Raw genomic sequence first — 23,329 nt, forward strand, 5'->3', positions numbered from 1 at the left:
CTCCCCCCCCCTTCTAGCCTAAATTGTTGAAATATTCTATTGATCTGACTCTTGATGCTAACACACACCCCCCCCCCCCCCAGCGGTCGCAGTACTCCGAAGCTGCTCAGAAAAAGAAGCGTCCTTCTGGGACAGGAGGGGGGGTCGGGTCCCAGCTCCCCCGGCCTCCTCCACCGGGTCCTGGCCAAGTCCAGGAGAAAGAGCTGCCCCCACCTCCCCCACCTCCCCCAGCCCCCCCACCCCCCTGCAGACCCCGGCTCCTTCAACACGGCCTTCCTGCCGGACGACGCCGGACACTGAAATATGAAATAATAAATCCAATAACAACATGAAGCTTCATCACGTCTCCTCTGATGCTTTAATATAGTAAAACAACAAATAAATAAATCAATGAATTCATATGATATTTAACGATCTCAATCAATAAACATGACTGGAAAGTTTGAATGTAAATCAAGTTTGAAACATAAAGAAAGTTAGAATAATAGAAAATTGGATTATAAATAAAGTTTGATTAAATAAAGCTTGAGATACAGTTTCTTTGAGTCAAAATATAAATATTAGATTTTGAGTCAACACAATTTTCAATCAATGTCACTAAAATGTTAAAAATGTTCTAAATGAAAGTCAATGCTTAGTCAATCAATCAATAAAAGATCAGTTTATCAAACTGACAGAGACGATGCAGTGAGGGATTAAAATGCTGAGTCACGATTCACAGGATGACTCAGCAGTGTGATGATGATGACGATGAAGACCTGAGCGATGATGTCATCCTCTCACGCTCGGTGATGAAGTACGATGATGAAGATCAAGACTCCACGTAGAGTCGGGCCTGCTCCGTCAGAATCACCTGATCTTCTGTCCTCCCAAAGGTCACCACCTGAAGGTCACTGAGCTGAGGACACAACGTGAGACAAGAAGACACGGAGACGACAAGGAGACGACAAGGAGACGACAAGGAGACGACACAGAGACGACAAGGAGACGACAAGGAGACGACAAGGAGACGACACGGAGACGACACAAGACGACAAGGAGACGACAAGGAGACGACAAGGAGACGACAAGGAGACGACACAAGACGACACGGAGACGACAAGGAGACGACAAGGAGATGACAAGGAGACGACAAGGAGACGACAAGGAGACGACAAGGAGACGACACGGAGACGACAAGGAGACGACAAGGAGACGACACGGAGACGACAAGGAGACGACACAAGACGACAAGGAGACGACAAGGAGACGACAAGGAGACGACAAGGAGACGACATGGAGACGACAAGGAGACGACACAAGACGACACGGAGACGACAAGGAGACGACAAGGAGACGACAAGGAGACGACACAAGACGACAAGGAGACGACAAGGAGACGACAAGGAGACGACAAGGAGACGACAAGGAGACGACAAGGAGACGACACGGAGACGACAAGGAGACGACAAGGAGACGACACGGAGACGACAAGGAGACGACACAAGACGACAAGGAGACGACAAGGAGACGACAAGGAGACGACAAGGAGACGACAAGGAGACGACATGGAGACGACAAGGAGACGACACAAGACGACACGGAGACGACAAGGAGACGACAAGGAGACGACACGGATTCGACAAGGAGACGACAAGGAGACGACAAGGAGACGACACGGAGACGACAAGGAGACGACAAGGAGACGACACAGAGACGACAAGGAGACGACACAGAGACGACAAGGAGACGACAAGGAGACGACAAGGAGACGACACGGAGACGACCAGGAGACGACAAGGAGACGACAAGGAGACGACAAGGAGACGACAAGGAGACGACAAGGAGACGACACGGAGACGACAAGGAGACGACACAAGACGACACGGAGACGACACGGAGACGACAAGGAGACGACAAGGAGACGACACGGAGACGACAAGGAGATGACAAGGAGACGACAAGGAGACGACACGGAGACGACACAGAAGACACAGAAGACACAGAGACGACAAGGAGACGACACGGAGACGACAAGGAGACGACAAGGAGACGACAAGGAGACGACACAGAAGACACAGAAGACACAGAGACGACAAGGAGACGACAAGGAGACGACACGGAGACGACACGGAGACGACACAGAAGACACAGAAGACACAGAGACGACAAGGAGACGACAAGGAGACGACAAGGAGACGACACGGAGATGACACAGAAGACACAGAAGACACAGAAGACACAGAAGACACAGAGATGACAAGGAGACGACAAGGAGACGACAAGGAGACGACAAGGAGACGACAAGGAGACGACACAGAAGACACAGAAGACACAGAAGACACAGAAGACACAGAGATGACAAGGAGACGACAAGGAGACGACAAGGAGACGACAAGGAGACGACAAGGAGATGACACAGAAGACACAGAAGACACAGAAGACACAGAGACGACAAGGAGACGACAAGGAGACGACAAGGAGACGACACAGAAGACACAGAAGACACAGAGACGACAAGGAGACGACAAGGAGACGACAAGGAGACGACACAGAAGACACAGAAGACACAGAGATGATACACAGATGATACAGAGAAAGGATGACTGACCACTGATGACACAATGGAGCAACGTGTTGATGATGGATTTTTACCTGGGGGGGAGTCAGCGTGGGGGGGGGGGGCCCTGGAGACTTCAGCTCATCAACAGGCTGCTCGCACCACAACACTTCCAACTGTCTGTCAAATGTCCCTGACCCGGACTGTCCCGGTCCCTGTGGTCCGGATTGGACCTGGAACAGCTGGATGGAGCTCAGCAGACTCTCCCCCCGAACCTAGAGGACAGACGCTCGAGGTGAATTCCAACATGTCACCAGGGGGCGTCTGTCCTCATGTTGTGATGTCCAATCTGTGTGTGTGTGTGTGTGGGTGTGAGAAAGCTGACTACACTCTTTTAAATCTGTTAATCGTACGAAGCAGTCGACCACAGCAGATCAGCGGACTCACCTCGTCCTGACTGGTCTTCAGTGGTGTCGGTGTTTGAGGACCTGACGTCCACAGATCTCTGATCGTCTCTGGGACGTCTGACGGCGTCCTGCACCAACAATACACAACTTGAATTTATCTTGAATCTGCTGAGTTGATCCATTAGTCTTCACATGACGATTTGTTATTGTTAGAACAGTAACACACGTACACAGCGCTGCAATGGAGACGAGAGGTGTCGTAGTAAGTGCCGGTTGAGTGTGGGGGGGGGGTGAAAGCTGGACATTGCAACTTCAGATCCTCTACAGTTAAATAACCAAGGAACTGAAACATCAGAGAAACATGAGAGACATGTGAGAGACACATCACAGACACGTCAGAGACACTTCAGAGACACGTCAGAGACACATGAGAGACACATGAGAGACACATCAGAGACACGTCAGAGACACATGAGAGACACATGTCAGACACATCACAGACACATGAGAGACACTTCAGAGACACATCACAGACACATCACAGACACGTCAGAGACACATGAGAGACACATGAGAGACACATCAGAGACACGTCAGAGACACATGAGAGACACATGTCAGACACATCACAGACACATGAGAGACACATGAGAGACACATCACAGACACGTCAGAGACACATGAGGTCTTTACCTCAGAGGGTGAGAAGTTCAGCGCCCCCACCAGGCTGCAGGAGGAGGCTGTGTCCTCACTGATCATCAGCTGCTCTCTAAAACCTGCATCCTGCAAACAAACAAACTGTCATTGCACATGTCCCAAGGTCAAAGGTCACAGATTGATCCAGACTCTGATCGGGATCCAAAGTGGGAAATGTTCCTTTAACTCAGGTTAAACCCGGTTCTGCTCACATAGCTCAGGCTGATGACAGACGGGTCGGCTTCCTCTCTGTGCAGGTGGAGGTGGACTGATGATGGAGCCTCCTTCGGGCTGTGGCTCCAGGTCTCCATGTTCTATCAGAAAATAAGATTCTGTTGATTGAGGAAGAAAATAGGTATGGAACAATAGTGACAGGGCTGCTGCACAAAATAAATGTGACATGACATGACTAAATCATGTGTGAAATAGAAACACTGACAGAACCCTCTGATCGATCATCAGACCTGAGAGAGGAGGCTTCAAGTCAGGTGACAGAAAAACAACTTCCAAAATAAGAGCCCCAACAAAGAGAATTTACCGCCTCTATCATCTCCGCCGGCGTGGTCAGCTCGTACAGGCTCAGAGAGTCGTAGCCTGAGGGGGGGGGGGGCACAGGCGTGGCACAGGTGGACGTAGCAGCTGCAAGTGCTCTGTTTGCTGAAGGTGCAGCTGGAGTCCACTGTCATTGTGGACACACTGTCCGCCTGCAGGACAAACATCAGTATTACAATACATCTGTCATGGACGGGTGTTGGGGGTGGAGGCTCTGCGCTGACCTTGGTGGGGTTGATGGCGGAGCTTGAGAGGACACCAGTCGTCACAGCAGGTGTGGAAGACGAGGAGCTGTGGACGTGTAGGACCTGCATGTGTTGCTGTGTCTCCACCTTCCTCTTCAGGGTAGAGTTCCAGTGGTTCTTGATGGAGTTATCTGTCCTGAGGACGAGAAACAACGTCAGAATGTCCAACCTGACGGCACACCAGGACATCTCCTCCCAACTGTCTCCACCCACATTTGTTTGTCTCTAAACCTGGACGTCTCCTCCCATACCTAGATGTCTCCTCCCATACCTGGACATCTCCTCCCATACCTGGACGTCTCCTCCCATACCTGGACGTCTCCTCCCATACCTGGACGTCTCCTCCGACACTGGGATGTCTCCTTTGACACTGGGACGTCTCCTCCGACACTGGGACGTCTCCTCCCATACCTGGACGTCTCCTCCCATACCTGGATGTCTCCTCCCATACCTGGATGTCTCCTCCCATACCTGGACATCTCCTCCCAACTGTCTCCACCCACATTTGTTTGTCTCTAAACCTGGACGTCTCCTCCCATACCTGGATGTCTCCTCCCATACCTGGACATCTCCTCCCATACCTGGACGTCTCCTCCGACACTGGGATGTCTCCTTTGACACTGGGACGTCTCCTCCGACACTGGGACGTCTCCTCCCATACCTGGACGTCTCCTCCGACACTGGGATGTCTCCTTTGACACTGGGACGTCTCCTCCCATACCTGGACGTCTCCTCCCATACCTGGATGTCTCCTCCCATACCTGGACGTCTCCTCCGACACTGGGATGTCTCCTTTGACACTGGGACGTCTCCTCCGACACTGGGACGTCTCCTCCCATACCTGGACGTCTCCTCCGACACTGGGATGTCTCCTTTGACACTGGGACGTCTCCTCCCATACCTGGACGTCTCCTCCGACACTGGGATGTCTCCTTTGACACTGGGACGTCTCCTCCCATACCTGGACGTCTCCTCCCATACCTGGATGTCTCCTCCCATACCTGGACATCTCCTCCCAACTGTCTCCACCCACATTTGTTTGTCTCTAAACCTGGACGTCTCCTCCCATACCTGGATGTCTCCTCCCATACCTGGATGTCTCCTCCCATACCTGGATGTCTCCTCCCATACCTGGACATCTCCTCCGACACTGGGATGTCTCCTTTGACACTGGGACGTCTCCTCCGACACTGGGACGTCTCCTCCCATACCTGGACGTCTCCTCCCATACCTGGACGTCTCCTCCCATACCTGGACGTCTCCTCCGACACTGGGACGTCTCTTTCGACACTGGGACGTCTCCTCCCATACCTGGATGTCTCCTCCCATACCTGGACGTCTCCGCCTACATTAGTTTGTCTCCTCCCACACATAGAAGTCTCCTCCCACACCTAGAGACAGAGTCTGTCTGTCCACAGACAGTCAGGATGAGATCTTCTACCTGGCGCCCTTCAAGTGATCTTTGTATCTGCAGAGGCCTGCAGGTGCTCAACGTACCTGCCAGGCAGCAGCTTTGAGATGTTGGCCCAGCGGTTTCCCAGGAGTTCGTGGGCCTGACAGATGATGAGGTCCTCTTGCCCCGTCCAGCGGCTCTTCTTAACCACTGGGCTCAGGTGGTTGTGCCAGCGCTCGCGGCACTGCTTCCCGTTACGGCTGCTCATGTGTTTGGCGATGAGCGACCAGTGCTTCACGCCGTACTTATGAACCAGCTTGATCACCTGAACAGGAAGTGAAATCACATTCAGGAGTTGTCAATCTTTATTCTGGGAAACATTGAGCTGGCCGTTACCTTTTCGTCCTCCTCCTGAGTCCAGGGACCTTTAACCATCTCTGGATTCTTTATCTGCTGCCACCTCTGCTGACAGTCCACATCTGACCTCTGACCCTGAGACACACACACAGTGCGGACGTCCTCACATGTCGGATCAGACTCATGGTAAATGGATTTGTATTTATATAGAGCTTTTCTAGTCTTGATGACTCAAAGCGCTTTAAAGTACAGTTTCACATTCACCCATTCACACACACATTCATACAGTGCATCTACTTGCAGCACTTTTGTTATTCTATGGGGGGGGGGGGGGGGGCATTCGGGGTTCAGCATCTTGCCCAAGGACACTTCGGCATGCAGATGGTTCAGACTGGGGATCGTGTGTATGTGTGTGTGTGTGTGTATGTGTGTTTGTGTATGTGTGTGTGTGTGTGTGTGTGTGTCTGTGAGAGAGAGTGTTCCACCTTGAAATGAAGAGAAATTAAAGACCAGCTTTTTGATCCAAACTCCTTCACCATAGTTTGAAGCTTCTTATCCTGAAGAGGAAGATCAGCATCATCACCATCATATCATCATTAATACAATCAGCATCATCTTGATCAATATCATCATCTTCATCATCATCACCATCACCCTCATCATTATCATCATCATCTTTATCACCATCATCTTCATCACCATTATCATTATCATCATCACCATTGTTACCTCATCTTTTGTCCACTTCTGTAGTTTGACTCTGCAGAATCGTCCTTTACGTTTTGTAAAGGAGTTACTCTTTGAACTGAGATCGGAAACACACACACACACACACACACACACACACACACACACACACACACACACACACACACACACACACACACACACACACACATATTTGAATAATATCCAGGATAAACAGCATGTGGAACAGTGATGGACAGGTGTGCGTGTGTGTTTGTGTTTGTGTTTCTCACCTGGACCTGCTGTTGCTCATCATACCAACACCAACACACTGCAGGACACACACACACACACACAAACACACACTCTTCATACACAAAACTACACTGTGTGAGGACTGCTCGTTGCCATGGAGACGTCCCTGTGGGATATGATCACATTAAAAGTAATTAGTGAATTCTGATAATCTATAATCTATAATGTAATTATAGCTAGGTAAAACCAGGACCTGATGACATCAGTAAAAAAAACGTTAATATACAAGTTCACCAAATATTAATACAACATAAATACATCAGAACAATCAAAATAATGTAATAATAAGCTCACTGTGGGTTTTCAGCAGGTCATTGAAGTGAATAGAGAAATGCTGTTAGCGGCTGTTAGCGGCTGTTAGCGGCTGTTAGCGGCTGTTAGCGGCTGTTAGCGGCTGTTAGCGGCTGTTAGCGGCTGTTAGCGGCTGTTAGCGGCTGTTAGCGGCTGTTAGCGGCTGTTAGCGGCTGTTAGCGGCTGTTAGCGGCTGTTAGCGGCTGTTAGCGGCTGTTAGCGGCTGTTAGCGGCTGTTAGCGGCTGTTAGCGGCTGTTAGCGGCTGTTAGCGGCTGTTAGCGGCTGTTAGCGGCTGTTAGCGGCTGTTAGCGGCTGTTAGCGGCTAGCAGGAGGGGGATCGACCATAGACGGAATATGAGGGTTCTGATCTAATGCCCTTCAGGGAACATCACTTAGGATCAGTTCCAGTTCATTTATCAGATTTATGTTCACATCTGCTTCACAACTGGTTCAGATCTAGATGGCACCTTGTTCACATCCCGGGAAGTTACAAATAAATTATTAAATATTATGAACACACCTGAATTATATGAAATGTTCAGTAAATCATAGACTCGTTATTAAATGCAGACTCCAGAGTGAAGCCAAAGCTGAAGTACTTGAATTTAAATTCCTAATGCTCAATTCAGAGTTTCAACATGAAAGGTCAGGGGAACCTCAGCACCCCTGACATTGAAATCCAACATGGCTGCTCTGTGTATTATCAATAAGCGAAAGCAGTATTTTTGTTAATTAGCACTTCAGTCATTAAATAAGTTTTGTCCAATAACTGTCTGTGGACGTGTTAGCATGCGGTTAATATGTAACACGTCACGTTATGTCTTATCAGGAACTGGTTTTGTTTACAATGCAGCTGACTAATGTAAACATTCTTGTTCTTTGACTTCAGACCAAATAGGCAAGCGGAACCCGGTGACATCATTCCGAGCTTGGTGACATCAGCTCTTTCAAACTGTTTCCAACTTTTCTATAAAAAGAAAAACAAGTTATTTGTTTATAGCCTCATGTTAGATTTTCACTTTTGTGGATTCTATTCAGGCTTCCAACACCTTTCATTTTTCACTTGTGACGATTATTTTGCTGATTAAAAGGTGTGAGAATCATAACCCTGAGTGGAAGGAACCAGGGGGACGCTAACTTCCAGCTAACCACCATGACACCCTCCCTGCAGAACACTTTAAACCAAACATAAACAGATTCAGTTCAACATTTAACAGATGCAACAAATCCACAACAATATAACAAAACATTTCACATCACACAAATCAACTGTCATAAATGGGATCCAAGTAAAACTACGATTCCCAGAGTTCAAAGCGCAATGACGCCATGATCTCCCGCCCATTGAGAAAACGTCCCAGCATGCATTTCTGCGTGGCGGAGTAGAAGAAGCGTCAAGATGGAGTCTGCTGGAGGCTGAAGGGACCAAAGCACCTCGTTCACAGCCCAACGTCGACTGAGAGCTCCATGTTCCCGCAGAGAGCAGCGGCACGAACCGAAGAGGCTGGCGGCTTCATGACCCACAGATAGCGGACTCTGCAGCGGACACTGCTGGTGAGTTCCGTGGCTGCGGCGCGTATTTGTTACAATGACCGGGCCGCCATTTACCTCCGGCTGCCGAACACAACAGAGGAGCCGCGGACCCAGGTTCCGTCCGGCGGTGCGTTCACAACCAACCGCTGCGTGTAGGGCTCGTGTTGCGGGGACGGTGTCGAGCGGACCCGCGCCATGCGAAGCAGCGGCCGGTGGTTAGCCTGCTAGCGCTGTTAGCCACAAGCTCGAGGCAGCAGCAGCGTCGTTAGAGACGGTAACGATTTAAACGAAGCGGCTCCGAAGAACCGACTCCTGCGCGGCCGGGGCGGCTCCGGTGCGTCCGCCGGGCCGGGCGGGCTCACGGCTGGCGGCTGGAGCTCCGTGTTTACTACCCGGGAGCCGCGGGGAAACCTCGTGGTGTTGCTTCCCCGTCTCCCCGCAACAACACCGGGCAGTGCGGGGCAGACCGGCTGATGCGAGAGGCTTCACCCGGTCTCACCCGGGCCGACGGGCACCGGGCTCCAGGAGCACCGGTCCACCGCGGGGTGAGCCTGGAGCCAGAGCGGGAAATGATTCAACATCAAGTGTAAATGTATCGTCATTAGTTCCTCAGTGAGATCCGGACGGGTCCACGTGCGGTCACCTGATCGAACCCGACCACACGGCCCTGTACCAGCTGCTCACTTCTGGACCTGCTGGAGGTCTGTGGCGTCAGTGCTTCTGAAGTGTGTTGTAGTAGCACCCGCTGAGCGGCAGTAAACAGGTGGCTCCGGTTTGAACACGTAGATGTTGTTCTGATCATCCTATAAAGTTCTGATGACGGCTCAGTGAGGCTGCAGCCACACCATGCTGTAGTGTTGCTCTCTGTTGATATCAGTGCTGCACTGTACACCAATACCAGAACGGATCTCGAACACTTACACGTGTTACAAGAACTAATTTGAGTCCAGTATGAATGAGGCCCGGGCCCAGCGGCTGCTGAGCGGCTGCGTGTCTGTGTTGTCAGTTGTTCACATTGACTGTAGTTCTGCTGCCAGCGCTGGTTTACAGAGGCTTAAAGGTGAGACTGGTGTCCACCACGTGAAGCTCTCCACCCTCAGTCCACAGAGGCTCTGGAGGGCTGTTATCTTGAAAGCTACAGGAAATGTTAAACATAAATGCTCGTAACTTATTGGACACATTGCAAACGTGCTAACAGATAATGTTCTCTGTTCAGCTGTGAACTAGGGCTGCAACTAACGACTATTCTGAATCGATTAATCATCGATATTGAAACGATTAATCATCTAATCGGATTATGAATGACACAAATTCTCAATTGCTCTTATTAACAAACAGCTTTTAGATTTAGCTTGAGGTTGTTCGAGGCATGTGATGACTGAAAGTAAAGACTGATACTTTATTCAAAAATGTCTTTTAATAAACTTTGCTGCATAAAGGGTACTGTTGACACAAAACAAAAATCAAGTTTTTGTCCCTTTTTAAAACCAAGGGTTAGTTAAGTGCTAATATATATATTTATTTTAATTAAAGTTTTCCTGTGAATCCTGCGCACAGGTATCAATCATCAAATGTTATTTGTATAGCCCATATTCACAATTCACAGTTTGTCTCATAGGGCTTTAACATGGTGAGACGTCCTCTGTCCTTCACCCTCAACAAGAGTCAGGACAAACTACTAAAAACCTCTTAACAGGTACAAATACACAGAAACCTCAGAGACACATGTGAGGACCCGTCTCCCAGGACGGACACAAGTCAACAGATGTCAAGTGAAGGAAACATCAGGATTAAAGTTTTCAGCAGCGTTGATGAGGGGAAACATCTTGAAGGATAACTTCAATACTATATGTCAATCAGTCCTGCTGCATCATAGTCTGTGGTCAGTAACCAGCAGGACCATGATCCACCATTCAGACCAGATCCACTATAGTCCACAGTCATTGTCCACTGCCGCTGGTTAGGATCCATCAGCTGCCACCTCTGTCGTGGTCCACCACCATTATCTGATGCCAACACGACACAGGATCCACCATCACCACTACGATCAGCCAGCACGATACAGAATACGTAGGTTTATACGTTTTATATAACATCTTGTGGAGTCCCTTCAACGGTACGATGTCAAACCTCCTCCTCTAATGCTCGTGTCCTGATCCATGGAGAGCAGCTCCGCCCTACACTTATTGCAGGTAGTCTTTTTTCGGGCTATGTTAAGGGTGGAGTTCTCCCATACGTTTGACTTCCTGGTACGTGATGCTGTGGCAACGGACGCCGCCATTGGTCCATGTTTGTCGCTATTGCACATGCGCAACTTTTAGAGATGGGAAGGAAGCGAGAGGGCTCACTCCTCAGCTACTTCCATCAGCACCTCCGGTAAAACAACGTTCAGTTGCACGAAAAACACGCTGTGACGTAACCAGCGAATCGTCAACGAGCAGATTCGTCGGCGACTATTTTAGATAAATCGTTGCACCCTTAACGATCCGAACATGTGAGACCTCGACTCTGTAGAAGAGCAGCCGGGCAACAGCGGCTGGACTGAGTGGGTGTGGCCGCTCCGATTCGTTAACTTGGGCCTGGAAATGAAAAGCAAGCCGGCACCATTTAATAAAGAGCAGTGATTTCCATTGTATCCAACGCTTTGCCTCCAGGAACCTGCAGCTCGTCCCTGTTGACGTGTTTTCTCTGTCACTGCAGTATGATGTAGGTTCAACCATCTACTCACATATTAGTCAAACGAGTTTATTTTGAGACAAACGATACATTTCACTGTCGGAGCTAACATACCAATGTGGCTAATATGCTAACTCAACATTTAAACTGATGTTTGATAGGGCTGCACATATCGATTTTCTTTTTTGGTCTTAACGTTACATTTTTTTTTCCAATCTAAGGATTATTTTTTATTACTTGATTAATATAATAATGAAAACTGGTTATTCATATTTATTTAATCCTCTTAAATACAAACAAATCTAACAAGTATGCACTGCAAGTCATTCTTGCTAATCTGCCTTTTAAAGTCCAAAATCTCTTTCACAATATAAATTTGTGAGCGTGATCCATTGAAGTCAAGAGAATATATCAATCACAACAAAACACCAAATGAAAACCAAAATGAAATTCAAGTCACTTTCTGGAGGATTTTGAATTCACTGTAAATTCAAGTTAAGCAGTTTATCAAAAACAAAGTTGAAGCAGCCTAGTATTTGTATCAAAGTCTGAATGAAGTCAAGAACTAACTAATCAAATAGTTTGATGCTTGTGAGTCTCATTTCAGCTGATGTGTATTTGAACTGTTTTTTTCTATTGATTTAATCAACAATAATTTAATAATTACGGCCTCTGCTCCAGTGTTATTTTTTTCTTCTGTCTTTTGTTGTGAGAATCAACCTGACATGTAATGTAATCAGTAACTGTTGTTGTGTCCAGAGGGTCTTTAGCTTAGCTTAGCACAAAGACTGGGAGCAGTTGAAAGTGTTCAGCGTCGGTCATGTGACCTGTGCTCGTTTTGATGAGACGTGTTGATGATGGAAACTTTCTCTCCTTTTCCTTCACGTTCATTGGTTTGATCAGTTCTACACATCCTGTCGATTAATGCCTTATCGGAGCCTTGTTGGTTGCAGCCCTAGTTGTGATGCACGTGGTTCGTATGTGAGCTTTGTTCACTAAGCTTGACTGTTTCTTCAGATTGGACCCTGACGCTCACTGATCTCAAACGCTCATGTTGGTCAATGGTAGTAGATGTAATCAATGATGGATGTTGAGATGAAGGTTCAGCTTCATGGTTAACGTTTGTTGAATGAACAGATTAATGGTTCAGAAGAGACTGAATCACTCATCTCTGGGTTTGTTCAGTAGAGTCCAGGATCAGTTTATTATACCTATTTATTTCATTGTCACATCAATCAATGTTTCAGCTCAGGCTTCAGTAATGAACTAAATCTTTATTTATAACCAGTCTGACCAGTGTTTTCACCTGGTCTGGAAACCTACAGGTTTAGCCCGTCATCATGGCCACAGACATCGGCTCGCCGCAGCGGTTCTTCCACATGCCGCGCTTCCAGCACCAGGCGCCGCGGCAGGTGTTCTACAAGAGGCCGGACTTCGCCCAGCAGCAGGCGATGCAGCAGCTCACCTTCGATGGGAAACGCATGAGGAAGGCGGTGAACCGCAAAACCATCGACTACAACCCGTCTGTCATCAGATACCTGGAGGTGAGCACCTGTTAAACTTGATCTAATCAGTGCAGATGTTGATTTAAATTAAACTTTATTAGTATGTCATCATGTGAGGTGGAGACATAACAACAAACACTTTACTTCTTTTCCCCTGCTGGATGCTGTCTCTGATTAACTTGCTGTCGTCCATCCCAGCTGCTTCAGTTTGACGTGTGTGATCTGTTAACATGTGAATGTTCCGGAGCCGACCAATCACAGGCTGTGTTCTTCACCTGTGAGTGACTCTCTGTGTTTCTCTGTGCAGAACCGTCTGTGGCAGCGAGACTATCGAGACTTCCGAGCCATCCAGCCCGACGCAGGATGTTACAACGACGTCAGTATAACCAAACTAAGCCGTGTGATTATTAGATCTGTTAGCTTAACGCCCTTTTGTCACAGGAAGCCTGTTTTATGTGAAGTTAAGTTCAGCAAACACTGAACGATTTAAGACAGTTTCTGCCCAGATTTTTGAGTGACTCTTTTCAGAGATGTAAGATTTTGAGCTTCCTCGTTTGCCGTGTACGAGGAGCGATCAGCGATGACTTGATCCCGACCGCCAGAAATGTCTTAAATCTTTGGTCGGCCGACTTCATCCCCTCGCACAGCGGAAGCACAGCCATGAGTCGATTCCTCTTTACCTGCATGAAGTGGAAAACAGTGAAGTGAAGAGTCTTTTTTAATTTGCTGTTTGATTCTCATTGAACTGAGTTTCAGAAGATGAACATCAGCTGATTCTCACACATCAGTCTTAAAGGATGAATTTAAATATAGAAACAAATCTAAATGATGATTTGTATACACTAAAAATTAAAGTTGAATGAACTGAAGTAACAGGAAGCTGTTGTATCTAATTTAAATATTCACTTGTTTGCTCACATGATAATAAACTTGTGTTGTGAAATCTTCAGTATAACATGCAACAAACCCATTTGTTAAAGATGAACATTCACTGTGTTGCAGCTGGTTCCTCCTATCGGGATGTTGAACAATCCAATGAACGCTGTCACCACCAAGTTTGTCCGAACCTCCACCAACAAAGTCAAGTGTCCTGTGTTTGTGATCAGGGTGAGCTGCTGCATCACTCTCCGTTTGTACAAAGGCTCATATTTAATGCTTTTATTGTGAATGAGCGTATGCAGATCGTTCAGAACACAAATTCCCCAGATTAATGTGTGTGTTTCCTGATCAGTGGACTCCTGAGGGTCGACGTCTGGTCACTGGAGCGTCCAGCGGAGAGTTCACTCTGTGGAACGGACTCACCTTCAACTTTGAGACCATTCTACAGGTAAACACTTGCTACAGACGACCTTGTGATGTGGTCAGCTGACTGTTAGTGACATCACTCCCTCCTGTCTCCCCTGCAGGCCCACGACAGTCCGGTGCGTGCCATGACCTGGTCTCACAACGACATGTGGATGCTGACTGCGGACCACGGCGGCTACGTGAAGTACTGGCAGTCCAACATGAACAACGTCAAGATGTTCCAGGCTCACAAGGAGGCCATTAGAGAAGCCAGGTTTATACCCAATCTACCATTTTCTGTAGTTAACCTGAGTCTCTACCGCTTACGTTCGGCACTGCAGTACCAAGCTGCAGCCACGTGGTGGTGCTGCCTCACCTCTTGCCATATGTTGTTGTGGTTGATTAATGACAGATGTATGTGTGTGCTGTTGCAACACTGCAGTGATCTGTTGTTGACATTTTGCCTGATGTGGCTGATGAGCTGTTTCTCTGTGTTGAATAAAGTCATCATTCACTCAACATGTTTGGTAGGCCCAGTGGGGAGGGGTGGGGATTGACTTTATACAATAAAGTTTTAGCAGGGATCAATAAAGTGAATAAATAGAAGCTCCTGCACACAGTGCTGCTGCTCTGAACGTCACCTGACAGGCGCCTGTAGATGCTTCAAATAAATCTTTGCATCCTTTGAGTCTCAGCTCCACATTGAACAGCGAGCGTTGACCACACCACCGTCTTCCTGTCGGTGTTTGAGAAGGAGACGATTGAAAACAACTTCCTCACTCAGTACGAACACTAGCCTACATTTCCCACAATGCAACAGGGTAGTCTCACTCCTCACCTCCACTGTTTAAGTTAGATGACTTCGTCAGGTTGCAGATGACATCACACTCCCTCAGCAGAACCAGTACGCTGAGTGGAATGAGTCTTAACCTGAAAACAATCACCTGTTCAGTGTGATGTCATCCAGGGATGACTTAATCTAATTCAAACTACATTACCCATGATCCTCCAGATCCTCTGTCAGTCACAGGCTGTGTGGGGCCAGCCTTCTTCATGAGAAGTGAATAAAGTGGAAGTCCACAGCTGCCAATGTGATCAGATAAGATTCATCTTGAATCTTTGTTTTTACTCTTTTTTTACTCTTTTTTTTTTTTTTTTTTTTTTTTTTTTTTCTTCTTCTGGAATTATGTTTACGGTTTTATTTGAAGTGATAGTTTATATCTTGCTAATTGGTTACTGTCACAAACCTTGTGTGTGATTATTATTTACTAGTTTAAACAGTTATTTGTGTTTGAGTTGTGCCCTGATATTTCAAGAGATGTTGTCAGATGTCTGTCATATTTGGCAACAATTATAAAATTGGCAATTTAGTAGGAGTTAAAATCAAAACCTACATTTAAAAAATGTTTAAGGTTATTTTTTTCCTGACATTTTTAAAGGTTTAAACTTCATCGCAGAAAGAAGCACTTTGAGTTCATGTTGGAAGCTGTGAACTTCAACATCTGCTGCTTCAGGATCAGTTGTTACCGGAGCTCCGACTGGAGGCAGAGAATCACCTGTGGTGGTTTAAAACTCAAAAGATTAAGTTTGTCCAGTCTGGGCTACTGGTTCCCTAGAGAGCTACTGGTTCCCTGCTCCTAATGCAAATATTATGTTTTTAAATATAAAGTGCTGCTCTTTGGTAAAAGAAAGATTACAAATCTTAAAGCTAAGCACAAACACAGGAAGTATTGAGAAACAGTTAGCCTAGCTTAGCACAAAAACACAACTGAAGGGGGGCCTTTTTACTAGCTTAGCACAAAAACTGACCAGTGGGAACTGTTAGCCTAGCTTAGCAGAAAGATGAGGTATGGGGAAATCTGTGAACTAGCAGTAGTTTCCTCACATGTAGTACACAGAACTCTCATGTACTACATCCATATAGTTCACATGTAGCACAGTACATTTGCATGTAGTACACAGTATGAACACATGTTGTACACATGCAGAATACAGTACATTCACATATAGTCCACACCACGCTTGCATGTAGTATACAGTACACTTACGTTAAGGGGGGGTGACTGCGTGTGTGTTATTTAGACTCATTATTTAGTGAAGTTCCCCTAGTTATCCAGCAGGTGGAGACATTTAGGCATGTTAATATTCCTGTGCTCAGTGTGAGGTCATACATGATGACCTCACATCAACCTGTAGATAAAGCAGTCGGTGTGATTCATACAAACATGTTGAACACGTGTTAAAGTTTCATTAATTGTGATTAAAAGTATTCTAACTGATGAAGAAGCAGACACGTTCTCTTCCCGATTGGTTCTTATCAGTCACATGACTCCCAGCGGTGAACACACAGCGTTAACACGTGAATCTAGGCTGTAGCCCGGGTGCACCTGACACGTAGACGTGTCCCCTTCGTAGGACCCACGTACTCTGAGGCCTGGTAGCATCACGTGACCTGCAGACTGTCTCTGGAAGCTCCTGCTTCGCCTCAATAGGTTTAATGTTCTACAGACCAACTCCGACTTTATTATCTTCATTGCAGTTCTTTAAAAACAGTAATTTCTCTAATTCATCCATCAGCTCCAACTTGATAACAACCTTGTTCTGAAGCAAACAGACGCCAAATAATTTGTTAAGAGTTCTTGAAACGAGGAAACGACACAGAAGCATCAAAACTCTACAGCCACTAGCGCTTCGTTTGTGTAACTGTAGAGACACACACCTTCATAAACTATGATTTCACAGCGGCGTAGGCCCTGTGTATCGGCTACGTGTGTTACTACGACACAAAACTACAACACAAAACCACGGATCAGCCTTAACTGTCAGTAACGGTTCAGCTCGTGGCTCAAAGAAATCTGAACTAAACTAGCAACCAGCTGCAGAGTAGACGATCGACTTCCTGCTTACACCACGTGGCCTCAGCTCGGCTGGGGAGTCAGTGGACTGAAGTGATGGTGTGTGGCTGGTCAGTGAAGCTCTCGCAGTGGAGTGGGAGTTAGTGACTGTTTCAGGTGACCTCTGACCTCCACCTACCAGGAAGTCCATGTCCATGTGATGTCCCGTTTCCTCTGTTATTGGTAACAGCGTCTCGTCTTGTCCAGTTTCTCCCCCACAGATAATAAATTCGCCACCTGCTCAGACGACGGAACCGTTCGGATCTGGGACTTCCTGCGATGCCATGAGGAACGGATCCTCCGAGGTACGAAGCTGCCGCCTCGATCTCCACAGTCACGTGACAGGATCTCCACTGTCACGTGACTGGAGGGACAACAGACTATTATTGATCATGTGCTAAAATTAAGAAAATGTATTTATGTATTGGCATGTTAAACATATCAATATGTAGTTGATTATATTGATCCTTATTGATTCACATTTAACAACCTACATGATGGTAACGTGTGTGTGTGTGCAGGTCATGGCGCTGATGTGAAGTGTGTTGACTGGCATCCCACTAAGGGCCTTGTGGTCTCTGGCAGTAAAGACAGTCAACAGCCAATCAAATTCTGGGACCCCAAGACTGGACAGAGTTTGGCTACACTGTGAGTACACACTTCACATACACACAGTAACAGACACACTAAAAGAGGACTTGCACGTCCAGGTTGGAGGCTTCAACAGAAGCGCTGCTTGTTGACTTGGATTGTGTTGACGTCTTTCGTTACTGGACGACATTGTGGTTCCGTCGCGATGCACTGGTCAGTCTGCGTACATCAGAAATCCAGTAGATCTAATCGAGGCCAATCAAATAGCTTTGGAAACACTCACGTGAAGGCCCTAGCCAATCAAATCAGGTTCATGTGAAAGAGGAGGAACTTGAAGTGGAACTCGTTTGACCTTTAACCTTTCTGCTGTTGTCAAATAATGAAACCTCTCTCCTCAGTCACGCCCATAAGAACACGGTGATGGAGGTGAAGTGGAACCTGAATGGTAATTGGCTGCTGACGGCGTCACGTGACCACCTGTGCAAACTGTTTGACATCAGAAACCTGAAGGAGGAGCTGCAGGTGTTCCGAGGACACAAGAAGGAGGCGACGGGTGAGAACACAAAACAATACGATATCACAGACTGTAAATAAAGATGGATGACGTGAAGGCTCCTCAAACTGAGGCCAAATCATCTGGGCTGCCCCCTAGTGGCTGGCCACAGTATAGGCCTCCTGTATGTGAGCAGAGTCTGACTCAAAATGATGTCTGTTATTTCTGGTTCTATGTTCTCAGCTGTTGCCTGGCATCCCGTCCACGAAGGTCTGTTTGCCAGCGGAGGTTCTGATGGTTCTCTGCTCTTCTGGCACACCGGGTAAAAATGACACACACACACTCACACACTCCCATGAGATTGATCAATGTGTTGTGTACTCAGGTGTTTGTTGTTGTTGTCAGGGTGGAGAAGGAGGTGGGAGGGATGGAGATGGCTCATGAGGGAATGATCTGGAGCCTGGCGTGGCACCCGCTGGGTCACATCCTGTGCTCCGGCTCCAACGACCACACCAGGTATCCACACAATGTCAACACAACGTCCTCACAACATATCTATTTCCTGTACACAGAGTGGGCTGTGAGCAGTTGACAGTTCATTTGAAGCAGCTGACGCTGTCTCACTCAGATTTGTTTTTATTTTCAGTAAATTCTGGACGAGGAATCGACCAGGCGATAAGATGAGAGACCGTTACAACTTGAACCTGCTGCCGGGGATGTCGGAGGACGGCATGGAGTATGGTGAGTGTCAGAGGAGCAGACGCAACACAAAGGTTCTGACTTTACTTCACAGCTGATGTTTGTGCGTTTGTGTTTCAGACGACATGGATCTGAACAGCATGGCCTGCATCCCCGGTATGGGGATCCCCGAGCAGCTGAAGGCCGCCATGGAGCAGGAGCAGAGCAGTAAGTCTCATCCTGGACCTCAGAGAGTTTCAGTGTTTTAACACATTTACTCTCCAAACCTTCATGTGTGTTGAACTCATTTCCTGTTTTAAACAGGTTCTTGTTTCATTCTTTTCTTTCTCGTCAGCAGTAAAACGGATGATTTGCACTTTATTGGGTCTAAAGTCTCAAATGTTCATGTAGTAGTCAGATGATGTTTTGTAATACAATAATGTAATATAGGTGCTACTCGGGTGTTGCTCAGGTGTAAACTTTGTATCCAGGTAAAGAGGCAGCCCCGGAGGTCGAGATGTCTATCCCTGGTCTGGACTGGGGCATGGACGAAGTTATGGGTAAAGACGCCAAGAAGGTCCCTCAGAAGAAAGTGCCCTACGCCAAACCAATCCCGGCCCAGTTCCAACAGGTAGACGGCTGCAGCAGAGCACCTGGTCCACACCTGGACACTTACAGAAGCAGCTGTGGTTTTGTGTGTTTTGTGTGTTTACTGTGACCTCCTTCCTCTCACCACAGGCCTGGGCGGACAATAAAGTTCCCATGATGCCGCCCTCTGGAGATCAGTCCAAAGAGCGAAAGGTGGAGCAGAAGGTGGAGGGGAAGAAGAAAACTCAGGCAGAGATGGAGCAGGAGATGGCAGCTCTACAGTACACCAACCCTCTGCTGCTGGAGGTGAGAGGCTCCGCCTTCTCTTGGAACATAACAACTACTCATTTTTAATTTTTTTAAGAGTTTTTATATAAACGACGACACATTAAAAACACAAACACCTGAAAACAGAATCTCATTAAACTGTGTTTTGGTTCCGTGCAGCAGATGAAGATGGACCGGATGAGCACAGACGGGAACATGGGCCCCCCACAGGGACAGGGCCCCATGCCCCCCTTCCCTGGCCCCGGAGGCCCTGCAGGTCCTGGGGCCCCTATGCCTCCAGGCCAGCAGGGATTTCACCCAAACATGCCTCCTCAGCAAATGCCCCCCCCAATGGGCCCTGGAGGTATGCAGCCCCCTTTCATTCCCTCTGGACAAATGGGGCCCCCTTCAGGACCTCAGCCTCACCAGGGGCCGCCTCAGGGCATGATGGGACCGCCAGACATGCAAGGACCTCAAGGATTGCAGAGACATTCTGGCCCTCATAGAAACATGGGTGCTCAAGGGCCTCACAGTATGGGGTCTGGACCCAGAGGGATGCAGGGCCCTCCTGGTGGGATGATGGGCCCTCCTCCTCGAGGAATGGGTCCAAGGGATCCTCAAGGGCCTCCATCTCAGGGGGGCATGATGCCACCTCAAGGAAACATGATGGGCCCCCAGGTTCCTATGCAGGGTGGAATGATGGGCCCCCCACCAAGGACACACAACAACATGCCAAACAATTATGGGATGGGCAACCTGCAGGGGCCCCCAGGAGGAATGCATGGACCTCCAGGAAAAATGCAGGGGCCCCCTGGTAACATGCAAGGACCCCATGGTAACATGCAGGGCCCCCCTGGCAACATGCAAGGACCCCATGGTAACATGCAAGGGCCCCCATACATGCACCAGGTGAGTTTCTGTGACTGAGATTCAGCTTATGTAAAATGTTGATAAGCAACAGGACTGGCCCTGGATCAGGTTTTAAAGGTCTGATCATACGCACTCATGTGGTCTTTGCAGGGTCAAAACTCGGGACCCATAATGCACGGCATGGGGCCGCAGGGGCCCAACAACAAAGGTAAGAGACAACTAAGTTAAGTTTGAACGTAGCCAGATGTTGAGACCTGTTTTAGTTCTGCTACCGTCTCAGATCCTGTGGTGTCCCTCAGGGATCATGTAGGGTCCCTTGTTTATTTGTTGTGTGTCACCACCTTTCCATCAAAGTGAACCCGGTGTTGGTTCCAAGCTGGTTCAACTTGTAAAGCTTTTAGAACCAGGTTTGCTCTTGGCCATGGCCGCCTCAGACACACATCACCACGTCAGCTTCTACGCCTCGGTCTACGTCTCTAGGCCTCAACTGTATGAATAAAACTATGGCACTTATTAAATATTAATAAGAAGCGTGTCAGTGTGAGTAGATTCTGTTTTTATGAACAAATCCCAGGTAACAAAACATCAGATTCTTAATACAAACTGCGTGAGTGGGTTTCAAGAAGATGATTCTTCTCAAGAACAGTTGGTGAATGATTAGTGTCTAATGTTTGGGAATGTTAAAATATCTTTTTGACTAAATATTCATGTCGGAGTAAAACAATGAAACTTATGTTTCAATCAGGAACATTCTGATCAAATTATTATATATTATTAAAACCTCAGTTGAGAATTGATTTTCAGCTTATTCTCATCGTGTCAACTGGCTCTTCTCATCTAGGAGATCCCCGGGGGCCCCCTCCTAACCACCACATGGGCCCTTCTGACCGACAGGGTCCTGGAGGACCAGACCAGGGATCTGGGCCGTACTGGGCGGACAACCAGCAGGGTCGGCGTGGACCACAGGAATTTGAGGGAGGCCAGGACTTTCACGGCAGAGGAGAGGAGGGCTGGAGAACAGGACCTGGACCAGGATACCAGGGAGGGGGGGGACACAGGGGGGGAGGACACAGAGGAGGGAATGGAGGGAACTGGGGTCCTGACGAAAGGTTCAGTGGAGGAGAATTTAGAGGACGGAGAGACGACAGGTCAGATGCTTTCCACTCCTGAATGTGAGAACTTGTAGTAACTCAGGTCTGAACTGGTCTGAACTGGACTCTGTTTCAGGTACAGAGGAGGCGGCCCTGGCCGGCCTGGAGGGCGTGGTTACCCTGATGCGTACGGCGGCCAGGAGGAGGGCTTCGACAGCCCGGAGGAGATTGGCCGAGGCTGGGACACCGGAGGCAGAGGGAGACCGCCTCGAGGAGGAGGTGCCCCCAGAGGAGGAGGTGAGTAGCCCTGACATCTGTCATCAGAGTCCAGTTCACTTTCAAACATGTCTCTGTCTCAAACCACATTATTGATTGGTTTCTCCTCACTCTTATTTTGGCGGTTTTGTCTTTGTCTTCATGTGTACAGGTCAGGATGGTTATCGGGACGGTCAGCAGATGCATGATGGGTCTTCACCAGCTGGTCGTGAGCGCCCGTCTTCCCTTCAGGGGATGGACATGGCGTCTTTGCCCCCCCGAAAGCGTCCATGGCAGGATGGACCAGGAACTGGAGAGCGAGAGTCCCCCGGAGCTGACGGAGGTTCATATTTTCATATAACGATTAATACGTAACGTGTTGTGGACGAACGTGTCTAAACGTCTCGTCCCTGCAGGTCGACCCCCCCAGAGGGAAGAAGGCAGCTACGGCCCGTCTGGTCGAGGTGGACGAGGAGCCTGGGGGCCCGGAGGCCCGGGACCGGGCCCCAGGAGGGGGGGACCACCACCCAGAGGAGCACTGAGGGGAGGCGTTCGTGGCCGGTAGTCCTGATGGAAAAACTCCCATGATCCTCCTGTCCTTTGGTTGTCGCCGCCGGTCCCTCCAGACCTGAGACCACACCCTGATCCTGACCCCCCTCGGACTGATGTTTGGTCATGTGACACACAGGTGTGTGCTGCTGCTGTAGAGAATGGTGGCTTGTGATTGGAGGGACTGAGCAGGTGACATTTTAATGTAATATACTGTAGAGAAGCTCCGCCTCTTTTATTTCACCCAATCTTTTGTCTTCAGCTTGTTTGTCGTTTTTTGTAAAAGATTTCTATGTTTTTATGTCTTCACCGACTCCACCGAGGTGGACAATAAAGATTCACACTTCAAACTGCGTCTGTACTGCGGCTGCTCACCAGAGAAAAGAGCTTTAGAGAAGCAGCTCAACATTTGTGAGACTGACACACGGTCGCCTCTAGAAACATATTAAACTATAACTATATATAAATGTTTAACTTTATATGAATATTAAAATGTGTCAAGTTACTTTAATACATTGAGTAAACTCAGGTGAGTCCAGTGTCACTGACGTGTGTGAGATTTGTTAAGTCAG

General features: G+C 48.0%; 1 protein-coding gene across 2 annotated transcripts; it reads left to right on the forward strand.

Moving 5' to 3' along the window:
- Window positions 1-8,865: 8,865 nt before the first annotated feature.
- Window positions 8,866-23,107, forward strand: wdr33 (WD repeat domain 33). Of its 2 annotated transcripts, none has more exons than XM_053437788.1 (21): window positions 8,866-9,037; window positions 13,018-13,236; window positions 13,505-13,573; window positions 14,200-14,304; window positions 14,429-14,524; window positions 14,604-14,755; window positions 17,583-17,680; window positions 17,897-18,023; window positions 18,365-18,519; window positions 18,703-18,781; window positions 18,865-18,975; window positions 19,106-19,200; window positions 19,279-19,365; window positions 19,629-19,768; window positions 19,876-20,031; window positions 20,173-20,901; window positions 21,013-21,070; window positions 21,704-22,010; window positions 22,090-22,250; window positions 22,381-22,551; window positions 22,625-23,107. In XM_053437788.1, exons 2-21 carry the CDS (start codon window positions 13,033-13,035, stop codon window positions 22,771-22,773), a joined length of 3,249 nt encoding a protein of 1,082 aa, XP_053293763.1. In that variant the 5' UTR covers window positions 8,866-9,037; window positions 13,018-13,032; the 3' UTR covers window positions 22,774-23,107. The 2 variants fall into 2 exon arrangements, with proteins under 2 accessions (XP_053293763.1, XP_053293764.1); XM_053437789.1 differs by having other exon boundaries at window positions 20,176-20,901.
- The last annotated feature ends 222 nt before the right edge of the window (window positions 23,108-23,329 follow it).

Source organism: Pleuronectes platessa, chromosome 13 (assembly GCF_947347685.1).
Source record: "Pleuronectes platessa chromosome 13, fPlePla1.1, whole genome shotgun sequence".
Lineage (NCBI taxonomy): Eukaryota > Metazoa > Chordata > Actinopteri > Pleuronectiformes > Pleuronectidae > Pleuronectes > Pleuronectes platessa.